This window comes from Callionymus lyra, chromosome 11 (genome assembly GCF_982586985.1).
Source record: "Callionymus lyra chromosome 11, fCalLyr1.hap1.1, whole genome shotgun sequence".
Taxonomy (NCBI): domain Eukaryota; kingdom Metazoa; phylum Chordata; class Actinopteri; order Syngnathiformes; family Callionymidae; genus Callionymus; species Callionymus lyra.
Genome location: NC_141828.1, coordinates 15,698,140 through 15,714,579, shown reverse-complemented (window position 1 = coordinate 15,714,579; position 16,440 = coordinate 15,698,140). Strand labels below are relative to the sequence as shown.

General features: G+C 36.3%; 1 protein-coding gene across 1 annotated transcript; it reads left to right on the top strand.

Moving 5' to 3' along the window:
• The first annotated feature begins 1,498 nt into the window (after nucleotides 1–1,498).
• On the top strand, nucleotides 1,499–5,663 carry tbxtb (T-box transcription factor Tb). The gene is made up of 8 exons (XM_087802557.1): nucleotides 1,499–1,700; nucleotides 1,775–2,039; nucleotides 2,105–2,239; nucleotides 3,680–3,741; nucleotides 3,881–3,939; nucleotides 4,013–4,189; nucleotides 4,419–4,551; nucleotides 5,399–5,663. Exons 1-8 carry the CDS (start codon nucleotides 1,501–1,503, stop codon nucleotides 5,661–5,663), a joined length of 1,296 nt encoding a protein of 431 aa, XP_087658683.1. The 5' UTR covers nucleotides 1,499–1,500.
• The last annotated feature ends 10,777 nt before the right edge of the window (nucleotides 5,664–16,440 follow it).

The window sequence follows — 16,440 nt, the reverse complement described above, 5'->3', positions numbered from 1 at the left end:
TATATTGCATTTTAATTTGATTTTCCTTTTGACAATATAAAATAGAAAAATAGGAAAAAGAACTTCCTTAAATATTCTTAATTTCAACAACTTTTTTAGTTATGTCTGTGTTTAAAGCTGTAGCTTGTGCAACATGGAAAATAAATATCTCAAGATCCTGAACTTTTTATCATGTTTGGGCTTCAATTCAAGAGGGACGTTACAGACGAGCGGTATATTGAGGTATTTGGATGTTTTCAGTGTGTATTTTTGGAGAATTTACTAATTTTGCGTGAACTAACACTTTGAATATTCAAAGTTTTAACTTTTTTTTTTTTATCTATTTGTCTCAAGCTATCTTTTACCTCAAGAAACTTGCATTGTCAGTGTTGTAAACACGATATATTCAAGCTATTTTTATTTAATTGTATTATTTTCGGTGTTTAAGATGGACGCTATAGTCGCAGAAATCTAAATAATATGTTTTTTATTTAATATGTTCTAATGAGTGCACGAATGCTCCTACCCACATGCAAAACAAATAGACTCAGGTACTCATTCATCCCTCGGGCTATTAAATTGTACAATTCTGAGTTCGGGGGCAGGAGTGGAGTGAGAGTATCTGGATGTTCTGTTCCATGTTAGTCTTTGTATCATTTGTCTTTGTTGTTTTTCTTTGACCTATGTTCTTTGTCTTTAGCTTTAGAAGGTAGAAAATAGAAGGTAGAAAAGCTTTATTCATCCCCAGAGGGGAAACACACTTTCACAACAGCGCAGTTTAAAAAAATAAAGTGCAAGGAAAAAGAAATAATAAAAGAGATAATACAAAATAAAATAAAAACGATCTTAAGAATATACAATTATTTACAAAAATTAGAAATGTAACACTATTAACAAAATAAAATAGAATAAAATAAAATAGAATAGAAATAAAAACGGGAAAATAAAAATAAAAATAAAAAACACACAAGAAGAAAAACACACTACGGATTAGCATCAGGATATTTAAAGTAGAGAGACTTAGATTGTGTCATCTTGTTCTTCCTCTTTATGTTCTTCTTCTTATTTTATTTGTTATGTATTATTTGTTATTGTTTATGAAAAATTGCTGGCTATTGGTAAAAAACAATTTCCCGAAGGAGACCTCCTGAGGGATCAATAAAGTTTTACCTTACCTTACCTTACCTTATATTTAAAAGTTTTAGAAAACAAAGTTTAAATTATTTGTATTTCGTCTTGAAGCGGCTGCGATCCAACGCTCTACAGGTGTGTCTTTGAAGTGCGTGTCAATGTTTACAGGCTGTTACAATAAAGTTTATTCAAAACCAGGTGATTCCCACTATCAGCCAATCACAGCCCAGTCCGCGGAGATCAAAGAGGAAAGCCGAGCGAATCGCAGTCCTTCTCAACATGGAGCGTTCACTGCGGGGTATAAAAGCTGAGACCGAGAAACTCCAACAAGTCAACCGGGACCAGAACTTTTAAATCCTAAAAAAAAAAGCTCTTCATAAATCGAGCAGGATGTCGGTGGGAGAGTGTACCGTGAAGACCAGCCACCATCGGGTGGACCACCTCCTGAGCGCCGTGGAGAGCGAGCTGCAGGCCGGCAGCGAGAAGGGAGACCCCACGGAGAGGGACCTGAAGCTGGGCCTGGACGACAACGAGCTGTGGACCAAGTTTAAGGAGCTCACCAATGAGATGATCGTGACCAAGAACGGCAGGTGAGTCTTCTCCCGAGTGGAATAAAAGATTTTAAATCCCATAATAAGTCAAGTTAACATTATTTTATTTTTAGGAGGATGTTTCCAGTGTTGAAGGTCAACGTCTCCGGGTTGGACCCGAACGCCATGTATTCGTTCCTGCTGGACTTCGTGTCCGCGGACAACCACCGGTGGAAGTACGTGAACGGGGAGTGGGTCCCTGGAGGGAAACCAGAACCGCAGACCCCGAGCTGCGTCTACATCCATCCGGACTCCCCGAACTTCGGCGCGCACTGGATGAAGGCTCCGGTGTCCTTCAGCAAAGTCAAGCTGACCAACAAACTCAACGGAGGAGGACAGGTAAGAAAAAACATTCCTTATTTCCTTATTTCTTTTTATTTAATAACACGCTTTTGTTGTTTCAGATTATGTTGAATTCTTTGCACAAGTACGAGCCTCGCATCCACATCGTGAGAGTGGGGGGCCCCCGCAGGATGATCACGACCCACTCGTTCCAGGAGACGCAGTTTATCGCAGTGACCGCGTATCAGAATGAAGAGGTCAGTCGATCATAAATTACTTTTTTCTTAATAATAAGTTTGTTTAAATAAAAAAAAGTCTACATTCACTTAAACCTGCGTCTGTCGTGCGTAAAAAGACGAGCCTGTTATATTTACGCACGTCTTTTACGCACGGATTTGTGTCGTGTGGACTTTAAAACTGACTATTTAGAAATGTTTCCGATGACTATCCAACAATTCTGTTTTATTCTAACAATTATTACAAACCTGAAGACCTTTTGTTTGTCTTTTTCCTTTTTATTGGTTTTATATTTATATTTTCCCCAGTGCTTTTTTTTATACGATATATTTTAAATGACATGTACAGTATATACTCTCACCTTATTAAGAGGTCAGTCGATCATAAATCACTTTTATTAATATTTAATTGTTGATAAAAACAACGTCTACATCAACTTAAACCCTCGTCTTTCGTGCGTAAAAATATGAGCGTGCTATATTTACGCACGGATTTGTGTCGTGCGGACTTTAAAACTGACTATCGATAAATATTTCCGATAACAAATCCTTTTTATTCTAACAATTATTCGACCTGAATACCTTTTTTTGTCTTTGTCCTTTTTATGGGTTTTATATTCTTATTTTCCCCAGGTTTTTTCATACGGTATATTTTAAATGACATGTATATACTCTCAAATGTTACCCTATTTATTTCATGGTATATTAACCTTTTTTTTTCATTTGATGCCTTAATTAAAAATGTATACTGTATATGAACTAATATATGTATAATATAAGAAATATATAAATACAACTTGGAAAATTAAATAATATACAACCAAATTAACCCCAAAACTTATTTAAGAATGTTTATTTATTTACGTTTCCCCAGCTTAAAAAATATTTGTTTTTCTTCTTTAGGTGCATTGGTCTTAGAGATTAAATAATTTTCTTAAACATTATATATTGCATTCTAATTTGATTTACATTTTGACATTATAAAATATAAAAATAGGAAAAATAACTTCCTTAAATGGTCTTAATTTCAACAACTTTTAATTATCTCTGTGTTTAAAGCTATAGCTATAGCTAAAACAGATACAAATATTTCAAAACCTAAACTTGTTTAGTTTATTTTGGAACAATTTATCATGTTTGGGCTTCAATTCAAGATCAACATCTTTTTCGTTGTGTATTTTTGGAGAATTTAGAATTTAAAATATTATTGTTTTAACAACTTTTATTTTTAAATCTATTTGTCTCAAGCTATCTTGTGCCTCATGGAGAACAGATACAAAGGTCCGAATCAGAAACTTGCTTTGCCAGAGTTGTAAACATGATATATTCAAGCTATTTTTATTTAATTGTATTACTTTTGCTTTTCTTAATGGTCATATAACAGTATGGCCCCAGAGGAAATGTATTTTCCCACCCTTGTTCTACCTCATCATATCATTAAAGTTCTTTGTTTAATTTCAGATAACAGCTCTAAAAATCAAGTATAACCCGTTTGCCAAAGCGTTCTTGGATGCTAAAGAAAGGTAAGACATTCACGTTGATGTTTAAGCAAATTTCATCAAGATTAAAGGCAAATAAAATGGATCTACCTGAAAAGCTAGAGATGTAGTTATACCATAGCGACTTTAAATGGTCTGACCTATTTGTTTCTTCCTTTACCAGAGTGGATGATAAGGAAATCAAAGAGGACCCTCATGAAAACCACCAGTCGTACTCTCAACGTAAGCTTTTATTTTCGCCTGCCATGGATCATCCGGCGCTCACACATCTCTCTTCGTCCTCTTCTTTGTTCAGTGGGTGGTTGGTTCATTCCTGGCTCCGGACCCCTGTGTCCCACCTCGGCCCCTCACACTCAGTTCGGGGGTCCTCTGTCTGCGTCGCCGTCCCACGGCTGCGAGCGCTACTCCACGTTGAAGAGCAACCGATCGGCCCCGTACACCAACCCGTACGGCCATCGCACCAACTCTCCCAGTGAGTACGACGACTTCCTGTCGCGGCCGTTAACAAGAAAGTCAAACAAATGATGTGGCGAAGAGGATGCTCTGCATTCCTGCAGTCTTTGTGTGAGTGGAGCCTCACTGCTGTAAACTGTGAGCCACTCAGACCAGGAATTTACACCTTTTTTTTGTTACAAAAAATCAAAACCTACTTCTCTACTACTGAGTGATCGTTTTTTGATGATTTATTTTTCTCCCTGCAGCCGGTTACCATGACAACTCGTCACCTTGTCTGTCCATGTTCCCGAGCCATGACACCTGGTCCGGTCTACAGATGCCAACACACACCGGCATGATGCCCGTGACCCACAACACGAGTACAGGGAACAGCACCAGGTGAGACCCTTAAAAGTGTTTTTTTTTTTAATGATAGTTTAATTTATTAACTCAATAAAAAGATGATTTCTGAGCTGAAAGGCTCAAGTTGTCCTTTGATTAAATCATATAAAATACCAAATACATTAAAAACATTTTTGATCATATTTTTGGGGAAATAAATATTCAATGAACATTTTTTTTATTTCCGTGTATGAATCCAGACTTTTAATTTATTAACACGGCGTATTTTCCATGTTTTAAATTATTTAAAATTATTTAATTATCTCTTACACCACTGAAAACATCCGACTTGCTATTTGGTTTATTTGCTATTATTTATATACGTGTGCCAAAGTATTTGTCTATTATTACTATTTTGTTACAATAACCACATGTTTTAGTTGTGTAGTTTATAGATGTGTATTTATAGTGTTTTTGTTTAACAGCCATTTATAATTTAGATTATAAATATCTTCATTAATTGCTCCTCAAGCATTTTTTTAAATGTATATATTTATTCTTTGCATATTGTTTTAAAATAATTGTGCAAAGTTAAACAAGAATAATTCTTACAGAAAAGGGCGTGTCAACAGATTTAAATTCTGAAAGTAAAATTGGTACAAATATGAATATTAAGCTTATTCAAAAATAATTTGACATACAGTATATATATATATTTTTAAAGCATTTAGATAAGTCAAATTTCAAAATATCGAGACAAATTTTCTACTTATAATTCCTTTTCTTTAAGCGTTAAAAAGCATTTTAATGTACTTAGACAAGAGACAAAACGTGATTTTTTGATGATTAAAAAAAAGTTTTTCTGATTATATGTTAAAATTCCCGTTTGTTTGCGTCACCCCAGTCAGTACACCAGCCTGTGGTCGGTGGGTAACACCCCTCTGACCCCGGGGTCCCAGCAAGGAGGGATGAACTCCAGCCTGAGCTCTCAGTTCCTGCGAGGCTCCAACAATCACTACTCCAGCCTGGCCCACTCCGTCACGGCGCCCTCTGCTGGCTCCCCGTTGTACGACAACAGCACAGCCGCAGACGTGCACGACTCAACTCAGTATGACGTGCACGTGAGGACGTCACCAGGCTGGACACACATCAGCCCCACGTCTCTATGATGATGATGATGATGATGATAAGGACTTCCCTCGCTGCGACAATCGTTTTTTCTTATTTAAAACAAATTTAAATGCAATTTATTTATAAGATGTTACTTGTGTTTTAGTACAAAAAGATGAACCAATCATCTTATTTATGATTATCAGATGCATCACACATGATATGTCGTTTCAATCGTGCTTATATTAAGCACAGTTGGCAGGAATAAGCTAAAATATTTGATGTTTTTTGTTGTTTTTAAATGATTCAAGAGTGAAACTGTTTACTAATATTGGCTCCTGAAGTAGCCATGATAACAAATAAAGTTTATATTTAGGAGAGATTGCGTCTCCACTTGGATCTCTGTGACTTTATGTTGTCAATTTTCTTTTAACTTTCAAGACATTGCTTGTTAAATTAAATATAACATGATAATAAATAACATATAGTGTCAACACAGATTAAAATACAGATTTGTTTAACACACATGGGTGATGAATGATTTGTGCATTTGAAGGGACTTGTAGCCGATCATCTGTACCATTTACAAGTAAACAAGTTGCATTTCTTTCATGTTTACTGGCCGAAATACTTGACTGGGTATTAAAAAAGTATTTTCAAAATAAATGACCCGAAATGCAGGAGAGAAGAGAGACAGTTCATGCAGATGTATTGGCCAGTTTGTGATACGTATCATGACACAATATATTGTGATACTGTAGAAAGTATATATTTGTAGTATTGTTGAGTACTTGACTCTGGTGTTGTAGAATTTACAGACCACATGACTCTTGCCGTAGTCGTAACTGCTTTTATTTGTTTTGACACCGAAAACAAGCTTTAAAAGCTGCTGGAGTGACCTGTATCCTCTCGTCCTCAGTCATTGTTCCTTAAGCTGCTGAGGACTTGATGACTGCTCCCATCTAGTGGTCGGAAGTTGAAATGCAACACAAAAATTAACAACTTAATCTCAGGTTGACCTTCTGGTCCTAAAACACATTTTTGTTGTGTAAACCCAAGTGTAAGTAAGTAAGTAATATTTGGAAAGCACCTTTCTAAACTAGGGTCACAATGCACTTCAAATCAATCAAAAGCAAAACACATTTAAAAATACCTACAAAATGTTTAAACTCTAAAAAGTCAAGACAAACATCTTACAACCCAACTAACAGAGCATGCAAGGCTCAGTCCTTTTTATAGATACACTTCAACTGTGAGTAATGGGGCCTAAATCAAAAGACTGAAAAATCACATTGTATGATTTGTAATCAATTTGCATTATATACTACATGACAACCAGTATGTATTATGGCTATCACAGTCTTTTTTGTATAGATGGCATTACTTACTCACTTATGTATACATTAGCTAATGCTAATGTTAGCTGTGTGTATCCTAATGCTAATATTGTATTATGTATTGTCCCTTTAGTATATTAAGCTTGATTTTTTTTATTTATACCACTTATATAAAGGCTTTTCGCTCCTTTAATTTTCTTGACGGCCCCTTACATAAGATGTGGCCCCTGAAGAGAATGTGATCGCTCACCACTGCACTACATGATTTGCATTCAGGAAATACCTCCAGAATAAAAAACTTGTATGTATTATCTATCTATCTATCTATCTATCTATCTATCTATCTATCTATCTATCTATCTATCTATCTATCTATCTATCTATCTATCTATCTATCTATCTATCTATCTATCTATCTATCTATCTATCTATCTATCTATCTATCTATCTATCTATCTATCTATCTATCTATCTATCTATCTATCTATCTATCTATCTATCTATCTATCTATCTATCTATCTATCTATCTATCTATCTATCTATCTATCTATCTATCTATCTATCTATCTATCTATCTATCTATCTATCTATCTATCTATCTATCTATCTATCTATCTATCTATCTATCTATCTATCTATCTATCTATCTATCTATCTATCTATCTATCTATCTTTTCAAATTGGTTGTATATCTATTCGCCCTCTTACGGTCAAATATAGGAGGTGAACATTTGTAAACAACATGTTAAAAGCCTTGTGTGTTTTGTTCTCGGGACACAAGTGACGATAGTCAAAGCAAAAAGGAACAGGAGCCCATTCAGGCCGGCGTTACGGGGTCAACATATGACACCAGAACATCATGACCCGCCTCCATCACATGCTGTCACACACTTACGTGTGCTTTTGTGAGACGTTATTACACAAACAACAAGTACAACAAATACAGATAAATGTTGAGAGACGAACTTTAATTGAATACAAATGTGGTCAGTTTTTATCTCTGTCACAAATGGTTCCAGGAGTAGGATGTTACGATGACTTCATTAATCCTAAATTAATAGATGTCTATGAAGGAGTTTCCATTGTTGTCTGTGTTCTTGTGGCTACATTGTATAATACAACTATTGTTAGAAAACAGCTAGGAAAAGGTACTTTTTTCTAACGCCAAATCGTGTCAGACAGGTGTTCACTCCCTTTACAGATAGTATTTTATTTTGAGGTCACAAAATAGAAGAAGAAGTTGGTATGGTTAGACTAATATATATATATATATATATATATATATATATATATATCGTTGTTTAAAAAGTTCCAGTCTCCTCCTATTCCCCGCCCAGTCTCACTCAAAAACGCGGGAACATGATGAGCACAGCTGTCAATCATTCAATCACAAGCTGTCAATCATGCCATCAACGAAAATAAATATTCAATGATTAGTTAAAGTGTTCATCACTGGAATATTATAGATTTTAATTAATCACAACACTAAGCACATCTGTGTAAACAGTGGGTTACATATATATATATATATATATATATATATACATAAACAAATAAACAATAAGCTGTACCCTCGTCCAAATGGAACGTGCCACTCACCCACCAAAACACCCCTATTTTAACTGGGTGGTTCAGTCCCTCTGGTTCTCTCCCCCAAACCAGGAAGTGGTGAGTACCTGAGTGATTGTTTAAAACTATAAGTGCAGAAACAAATGGTCAAAAGAAGATAGAAAGGGATAAACTAACTTCTAATGATGGGTCGATGAGGCGTCATGAAGCGTTTCAACACACAGCAACACTGTGTTGATACTGTGTCGATACTGTGTCATGAAATACTGACCTTAGAAATCACTACAGGCGACCTAGTTGACAGGCTCAACTGACACTGATTTTATGAACTAGTTTATACAAGTCATTATATTTTATATTTTGTTGTTTCATATCATCATTGAAATTTAAAATATCTAACATGGTTTTGAGCCAATTTAAAACGTATGCATTTATCACAAAGTGAACAACTTGTTAATGAGGATGCTTGTGGGCTGGAATTTGCTTTTATTTGCAAATTTTTATTAGAAAAAAAAAAGATTGAAGTCTAAAAATTATGGAGCTATTTTTGTCTCACTAATATTTTTAACACTACAGAGGGTGATCTGCAAATATTCAATGGTTGCACGTCTGTTGTGATATCCACCACTGTCCAATTCATATTTGTAACTTGTATTTTTGTACTTACAAATAATTTCATTTTGTAAACAAATCATTTTAATTTACAAAACAAAACATTTGTAAAACTAAAAATTCTGTTTGTGAAATTATATGAAATATGGATCAGCAATTACACGGACTCTCCAATTACAAGTTCTGTTCATCGTGAAACAATCCTAGCTCAAAATCTGCAAAAACTAAGATTTGTAAATCTCCTTGCGATTCACATAACAGCCACTAGAAGGGAGCGTAGTAATCAACATTGACCATCGTCTGTCAGTACAAACTATTAACCTTGTTCTAAAGTAGGTAAATCGCGATTCAAGTCAACTTGACAAATTTTGTTCTGAAGTAAAACTATCTGACGCTTCCGTGATCACAGTCAAGCCATCAGACGCTAAATTTGCAGTGCGCGTGTTGTACAGAACATTACGGTAGCAGTGAAGAAGCTTTTAAGAAATGTCCAGATGTCCCGAAAACAACACTAATGAAAGTAAAATGATAAATGTTTTAATCATGTTTCTATTAATTAAAGCATCTTCTCTCGTGTTTACGAAGCCCCCGATACTTCGGACATTTCTTTAAAGTTTTTTCACTGCTACCGTAATGTTCTGTCATTACGCGCACTGCAAATTTGGCGTCTGATGGCTTGACTGTGATCACGGAAGCGTTGGATACTTTTACTTCAGAACAAAACTGTCCAAAAAAATCAGTCAAGTTGACTTTAATCACAATTTACCTACTTCAGAGCAAGGTTAATAGTTTGTACTAACAGACGATTGGTCAATGTTGATTACTACGCTGCCTTCTAGTGGCTGTTATGTGAATTGCAAGGAGATTTACAAATCTTAGTTTTTGCCATTTTTGAGCAACGATTGTCTCAAAATAAACAATATTTGTAAATGGAGAATCCGTGTAATTGCTGATCCACATTTAGTGTCATTTCACACACAGTATTTCAATTTTTACAAATGTTTTGTTTTTGTTCATTAAAATGATATATTTACACATACAAATGTTTTTTTTTAAATACAAAAGATACAATACAATACAGATACAAATATGAATTGTACATCAGTGGATATCACAACACACGTGCAACCATTCAATATCTGCAGATCACGCTTTCTGCGGTTCAAATATTAGTGAGACAAAAATATGCCCATATTTCTCTACACCTAATAAACCCATTATGATCCTGATGAAAAAAAAAACCCCGCTCTCTTTGAAAGCATGGATCATTGACGTCAGCAAGTGTTGACGTCAGCAGCTGCAGTGAAAGCGGGATGGGAGGGGGGAGAATGAGAGAGGGGGTCGAGGAGGGGGCTGAGGGGTATTTGCCCTCAGAAATACCACCAAACACCCGCATTAGTGGCATCTATGTAACTGTGGATTTGCAGAACGAGAAGCGAGAATCTATGGTCCTCGCGAGAGTTCCCCTATAAATTAGATTTAAGACGATCGTAAGGGGGGTGGTTTAATTTGTGAAAAATCCAAATGACGTCCCCTCATTTAAATATTGCAAAAAAATGTAGATATTTCCGCGGGTTATCCGAGGCTCTCTAAATCGAAGTCTGAGGAGAGGCGGGGGGGGGGGTCCTGATCCTCTCAGTCCAACACGCGTGCTCGAGAGTTCCCGTCGTGTCATCCGTGCGTCATCCACGCATGACGAGACTCGCAAGTCTGACGTCGCCCGCGATCCATTCAGACAAATCACCCGCCGATGAAAGTGTCTGCCTTTCTGAAAGCAAACCCCCCACACCACCACCACCCACCCTCTCCCGGGAGTGACGAAAACTACTTTTGTGCATAAAGCTCAACAAGTTCCGCCGCGTCTTGAGCCGTGGGGATCCGAACCCTCGACCCTCGTCCAAAATCTGATCCTTGGAGACGCTTTACTTGGGGGAGCAGGAAGGAGCTGTGACCCGTCTTCCAGATGCTGGGCTGGACTTCTCACGGTAACTTCTCTCGACACATTTCCATGTTTTGACACCCGCTTATGTTGTTGCGCGTCTCTTCCACGCAGACGGTTGTGTGTGTGTGAGCTGCTCGAAGCGCGTCGTCAGCAAGTTCAGCGGCGGATAGTTACCCCCCACAGACCCCCCTACACCCCCTCACCCCTGAGCCCGGGGACGGCAAATGTCGAAGAAACGGAAAAGTCCTGGAGACTTTGAGGAATCCCCCCCTGCAGCAGGAGGCAGCGAGGAAGGTAGGAGTCAGAGCCGGGGTCACTCTTGGGGAGGATGATGATGATGCGTTCAAGTGCTGGATTCTGAAAGTCATTTTTTTCATCCCTAAAGAAACAATCTTCTGTGTTGTTTTTGCTCCGGGATTAATGCTCTTATCTTCGCGCTGATATGACGTTGGAGGACTGACTGTCGTGAATTGGAATTGCGGTGACATCATTTTTTTTCGGGCTTTCCAGGAAAAAATGAATCAGGGATGCAGAATGTGTGGTTTTTCCAAATTAATAGCAGAGTCGCGACAAGGAATTTTGAATTGTCAGAAAATCCATGATTTCAATGTCAAGATCCTACTCTTACCGGTCATCTCTGGTTAAACCACAAACAAAGTATAAATCCCTTCGACCCTCTAACAGTTTATTATAGTCCATCTTTCATCTATAATACGCTTTTTTGTGTGTATTTCTCTTTAAGTTACTCAGGGGATTCTGCAAAAAGAAAAATAACTTTAGAAGATGCATAGATTGGTCAAAATGCAATTACAGAGCAAAACTATTAATTGAAGTGTTGTATTGTCTTTGTTAATATACAGTAAATCCAACTTTTCAGTCATTTTTAACAAGTGCAAGGTTGCCAGTTTTGGGATAATCTCACATAGAATTAACACCTAAATATAAAGTCTTTAAATATAAATAAATAAAGTTAATAGATTGAAATCATTTCATGATAAAAGCCAACTAAAGTGAAAACCCAACTCTCTTAACTCACTCACATGTTTCAAATGTTGTCGTCTTCCTCTCCAAGATGCAGTAAGTCTCTCATCATGACCATGTTTTGAATTTATTATTTTATAAAGTTGTCCCCCGTCTGAAATCTGGACGAACGAGAGGTTACGAGAGCAGATTATGATATACTAATAATGGCTTCACTCCTCCTCCAGCCAGCTGTCATCACGCCCCGCTTTGTTTGTACAACGAGTACCTTAGAGGTGGAGACTTCTTGGAATAATGATGCGCGATGACAAACCTTGATGCTTGACCAATCACAGCAGAGTGGGCGTGGTTAGGATAAACAAGATTTCATCTCCAAAAAAAAGAATAGTTTTTAGTGGGCGGAGCTTAAGATCATTTTTTATTGTAAATATTTCAATGAAAAGCGAGTTTTGTACAAACAGACACATACTGATGAGTAAAATAAAGGTCCAAGATCTATTTAAGAGACACTTAAATCAACACATTAGTCGATCTTTAAAATTAAATATACATAAATGATATCCTTGATCTTGAGTCTTAGGTATCAGCCCACTCTTACGTGATCCGACTATTACAATGTCACTGTTTCATTAAGTGGCATTGCACACAGAGGATAAAATCACTCACATCATGGCCGGAGCCAAGATCTCTAGAGCCAAAGTTCCTGCGTAACTAGATGTGATTTATGTATAACTCCTGATAGCTACATATAATGTTGCACTGTAATGTAAAGCCACAAGTATCTCATATAAAATGTTTAAAAACACATCTGTATATATTATTATAATAATATTTAGGTTGGAAAAATATTCCTTAAAATGTATTTTCTTTTTTAGCGATACGACACATATGAAACTTAATTTCTCTTGAAGTTCTCTTGTCTGCTCTCAACTTAACCTCCTTAAACCTCCGTCCACGTACAGTATTTGGAAGTGCGAGTGAGGCTGACGTAGACTCTGGGAAACGGGAGGAGTCACCAGTGCTCACGGCCTCCATGATCATGTAACAATAGAGGTGACCGGAGATACTGATCCTGCTGTTGTCAAGATGGTAATCCAAGCAGCCGCAGAAGGAGATTCTGAGATTCAAGCAGGATGAGTCTTCTAGTTAGAATGGTGGTCGTGATGTAACTACGCTCGCAGTGGCTTCTTCTTCTGGCTCGTGTCCGGTGTCTAACTAGTACCGTGTGGATTCATGTGTGTGGCTCCCATTGTCTTTGATGCTTTACAAAGAATCAACATTTTACATAAAGTAAAAATAAAACATGAAATTGAATGCTGTTCTTTATTAATTGAGCAAACACTTCTGTTTATTAATAAATATGAACGATCTTCCTCTCTTTGCGCTCGATTGATCTACTGACGCCTTAAAGAAATATCTTAAGACATTTTTATTTGTTCAGGCTTTTCCTTGATTTTCTGGAACTCCTGTTGTGTTATCAGTTTTATCTTGATCTTTAAAGTATATACTTTATTGAATATTGTTTTGATTGTTTAAGCGCTTTGTGACCCTGGTCTGGAAAAGCGCTATACAAATAAAAATGACTTACATACTTACATTCCATTCCATGATACTTGAAGTGACAACCTCCCAGCACTAGATGGCAGTGTTTCCACCCGAACTAACAGTTATCATGAATGTTATCAATGAATATCAGCAGTTCAAATTATACATAAAAAAATCTTTTAGTTGCTTATGAAAATATTACCAGTTAGTGATGGTTTTAAAACAAACACTATAGACCAGTGCAAAGTAATGTTACTTACTGGCCCCAGACTATAAATGTTACTGATGGTGAACGATTTCATAATTTAACTCATTAAGGAACTTAGTTTGAGGACTTTTTTCCCTCATTTTTTCCTCTTTATATCTGATATTTTTGGGGAAATACATTTAAAAAAATAGTGTTTATGTGTCATGATTCTGAATTAAATGTATTCAAAATGAAATGTTACTAATGTTTAGATTTATTTAATGATTTCATTACTATTATTTATTTTTCAAACAATATTAGACATTACTGGTTAAATTCTTCTTTGGGATCATTATTTTTAATGTGTTCATTAGGATATAAACTGCTAACTGAAGTTAGCTTGATGCTAGCTGCAGTCGCAAGATGTTAAATTATGTTTCAAATATCTCTTTCATTTCTGTTTCACAATCTAGCCTTTAAATCAGGCGGCCTGTCCCTTTAAGGCTTCTTCAAACTGATGAACGTACTTGAGGAACGATGATGATGATGATGATGATGATGATGATGATGATGAGGAGCCATGTTAGCATCACAGGCTCTTTCTGGGCCCACGCCCAAGTGAGTTCCCCTCGCTAAAGCAGAAGAGCCGGCGCTTCCTTCCCCGCCTGTGACTGGCATATGTGAGCACTTAGGGGGGTCACACCCGCCGAAGCCCTCCCTCCACATATTGCATCGTGAGGCGCTAAAAACAAACTAAATCTGCTTTTTATGAATCGGAGCACAAGCTTGTCGACCAAACATCTGTTGCTGCGCATCAGAGGGATTTAATCAAACTACTTAAATGATGCTAAAAAAGCTCTTTAGTTTGTAAAGATTATTTCTTTTTTTTTTAATTAAAAATGGTCATATTACATAATTTAAGTATGTATTTATTTTTCCAATTACGCTGTTCTACAACAGAACAGCGTAATACTACAACACAAAAACATAATGATACAACAAAACAGCATAACGCTACAACACAACAACATAGTGCTACAACAAAACAGCATAACGCTACAACACAACAGCATAATGCTACAACACAACAGCTTTATGCTACAACACAACAATGTAACACCACAACACAACAGCGTAATGCTACAACACACCAGCTCAATGCTACAACACAACAGCATAATGCTACAACACAACAATGTAATGCTACATCACAACAATGTAATGCTACATCACAACAATGTAACGCTACAACACAACAATGTAATGCTCCAACACAAAAATGTAATGCTACAACACAAAAATGTAATGCTACATCACAACAATGTAGTGCTACATCACAACAATGTAATGCTACAACACAAAAATGTAATGCTACATCACAACAATGTAATGCTACATCACAACAATGTAACACTACAACACAACAATGTAATGCTACAACACAACAATGTAATGCTACATCACAACAATGTAATACTACATCACAACAATGTAATGCTACAACACAACAATGTAATGCTACAACACAACAATGTAATGCTACAACACAACAATGTAATGCTACAACACAACAATGTAACGCTACAACACAACAATGTAATGCTACAACACAACAATGTAATGCTACATCACAACAATGTAATACTAAATCACAACAATGTAATGCTACAACACAACAATGTAATGCTACAACACAACAATGTAATGCTACAACACAACAATGTAATGCTACAACACAACAATGTAATACTACAACACAACAATGTAATGCTACATCACAACAATGTAATACTACATCACAACAATGTAATGCTACAACACAACAATGTAATGCTACAACACAACAATGTAATGCTACAACACAACAATGTAATGCTACAACACAACAATGTAATGCTACATCACAACAATGTAACGCTACAACACAACAATGTAATGCTACAACACAACAATGTAATGCTACATCACAACAATGTAATACTACATTACAACAATGTAATGCTACAACACAACAATGTAACGCTACAACACAACAATGTAATGCTACAACACAACAATGTAATGCTACATCACAACAATGTAATGCTACAACACAACAATGTAATGCTACATCACAACAATGTAACGCTACAACACAACAATGTAATGCTACAATACAACAATGTAATGCTACAACACAACAATGTAATGCTACATCACAACAATGTAACGCTACAACACAACAATGTAATGCTACATCACAACAATGTAACGCTACAACACAACAATGTAATGCTACAACACAACAATGTAATGCTACATCACAACAATGTAATACTACAACACAACAATGTAATGCTACAACACAACAATGTAATGCTACATCACAACAATGTAACGCTACAACACAACAATGTAATGCTACAAGACAACAATGTAATGCTACAACACAACAATGTAATGCTACATCACAACAATGTAATGCTACAACACAACAATGTAATGCTACATCACAACAATGTAACGCTACAACACAACAATGTAATGCTACATCACAACAATGTAACGCTACAACACAACAATGTAATGCTACAACACAACAATGTAATGCTACAAGACAACAATGTAATGCTACAACACAACAATGTAATGCTACATCACAACAATGTAATGCTACAACACA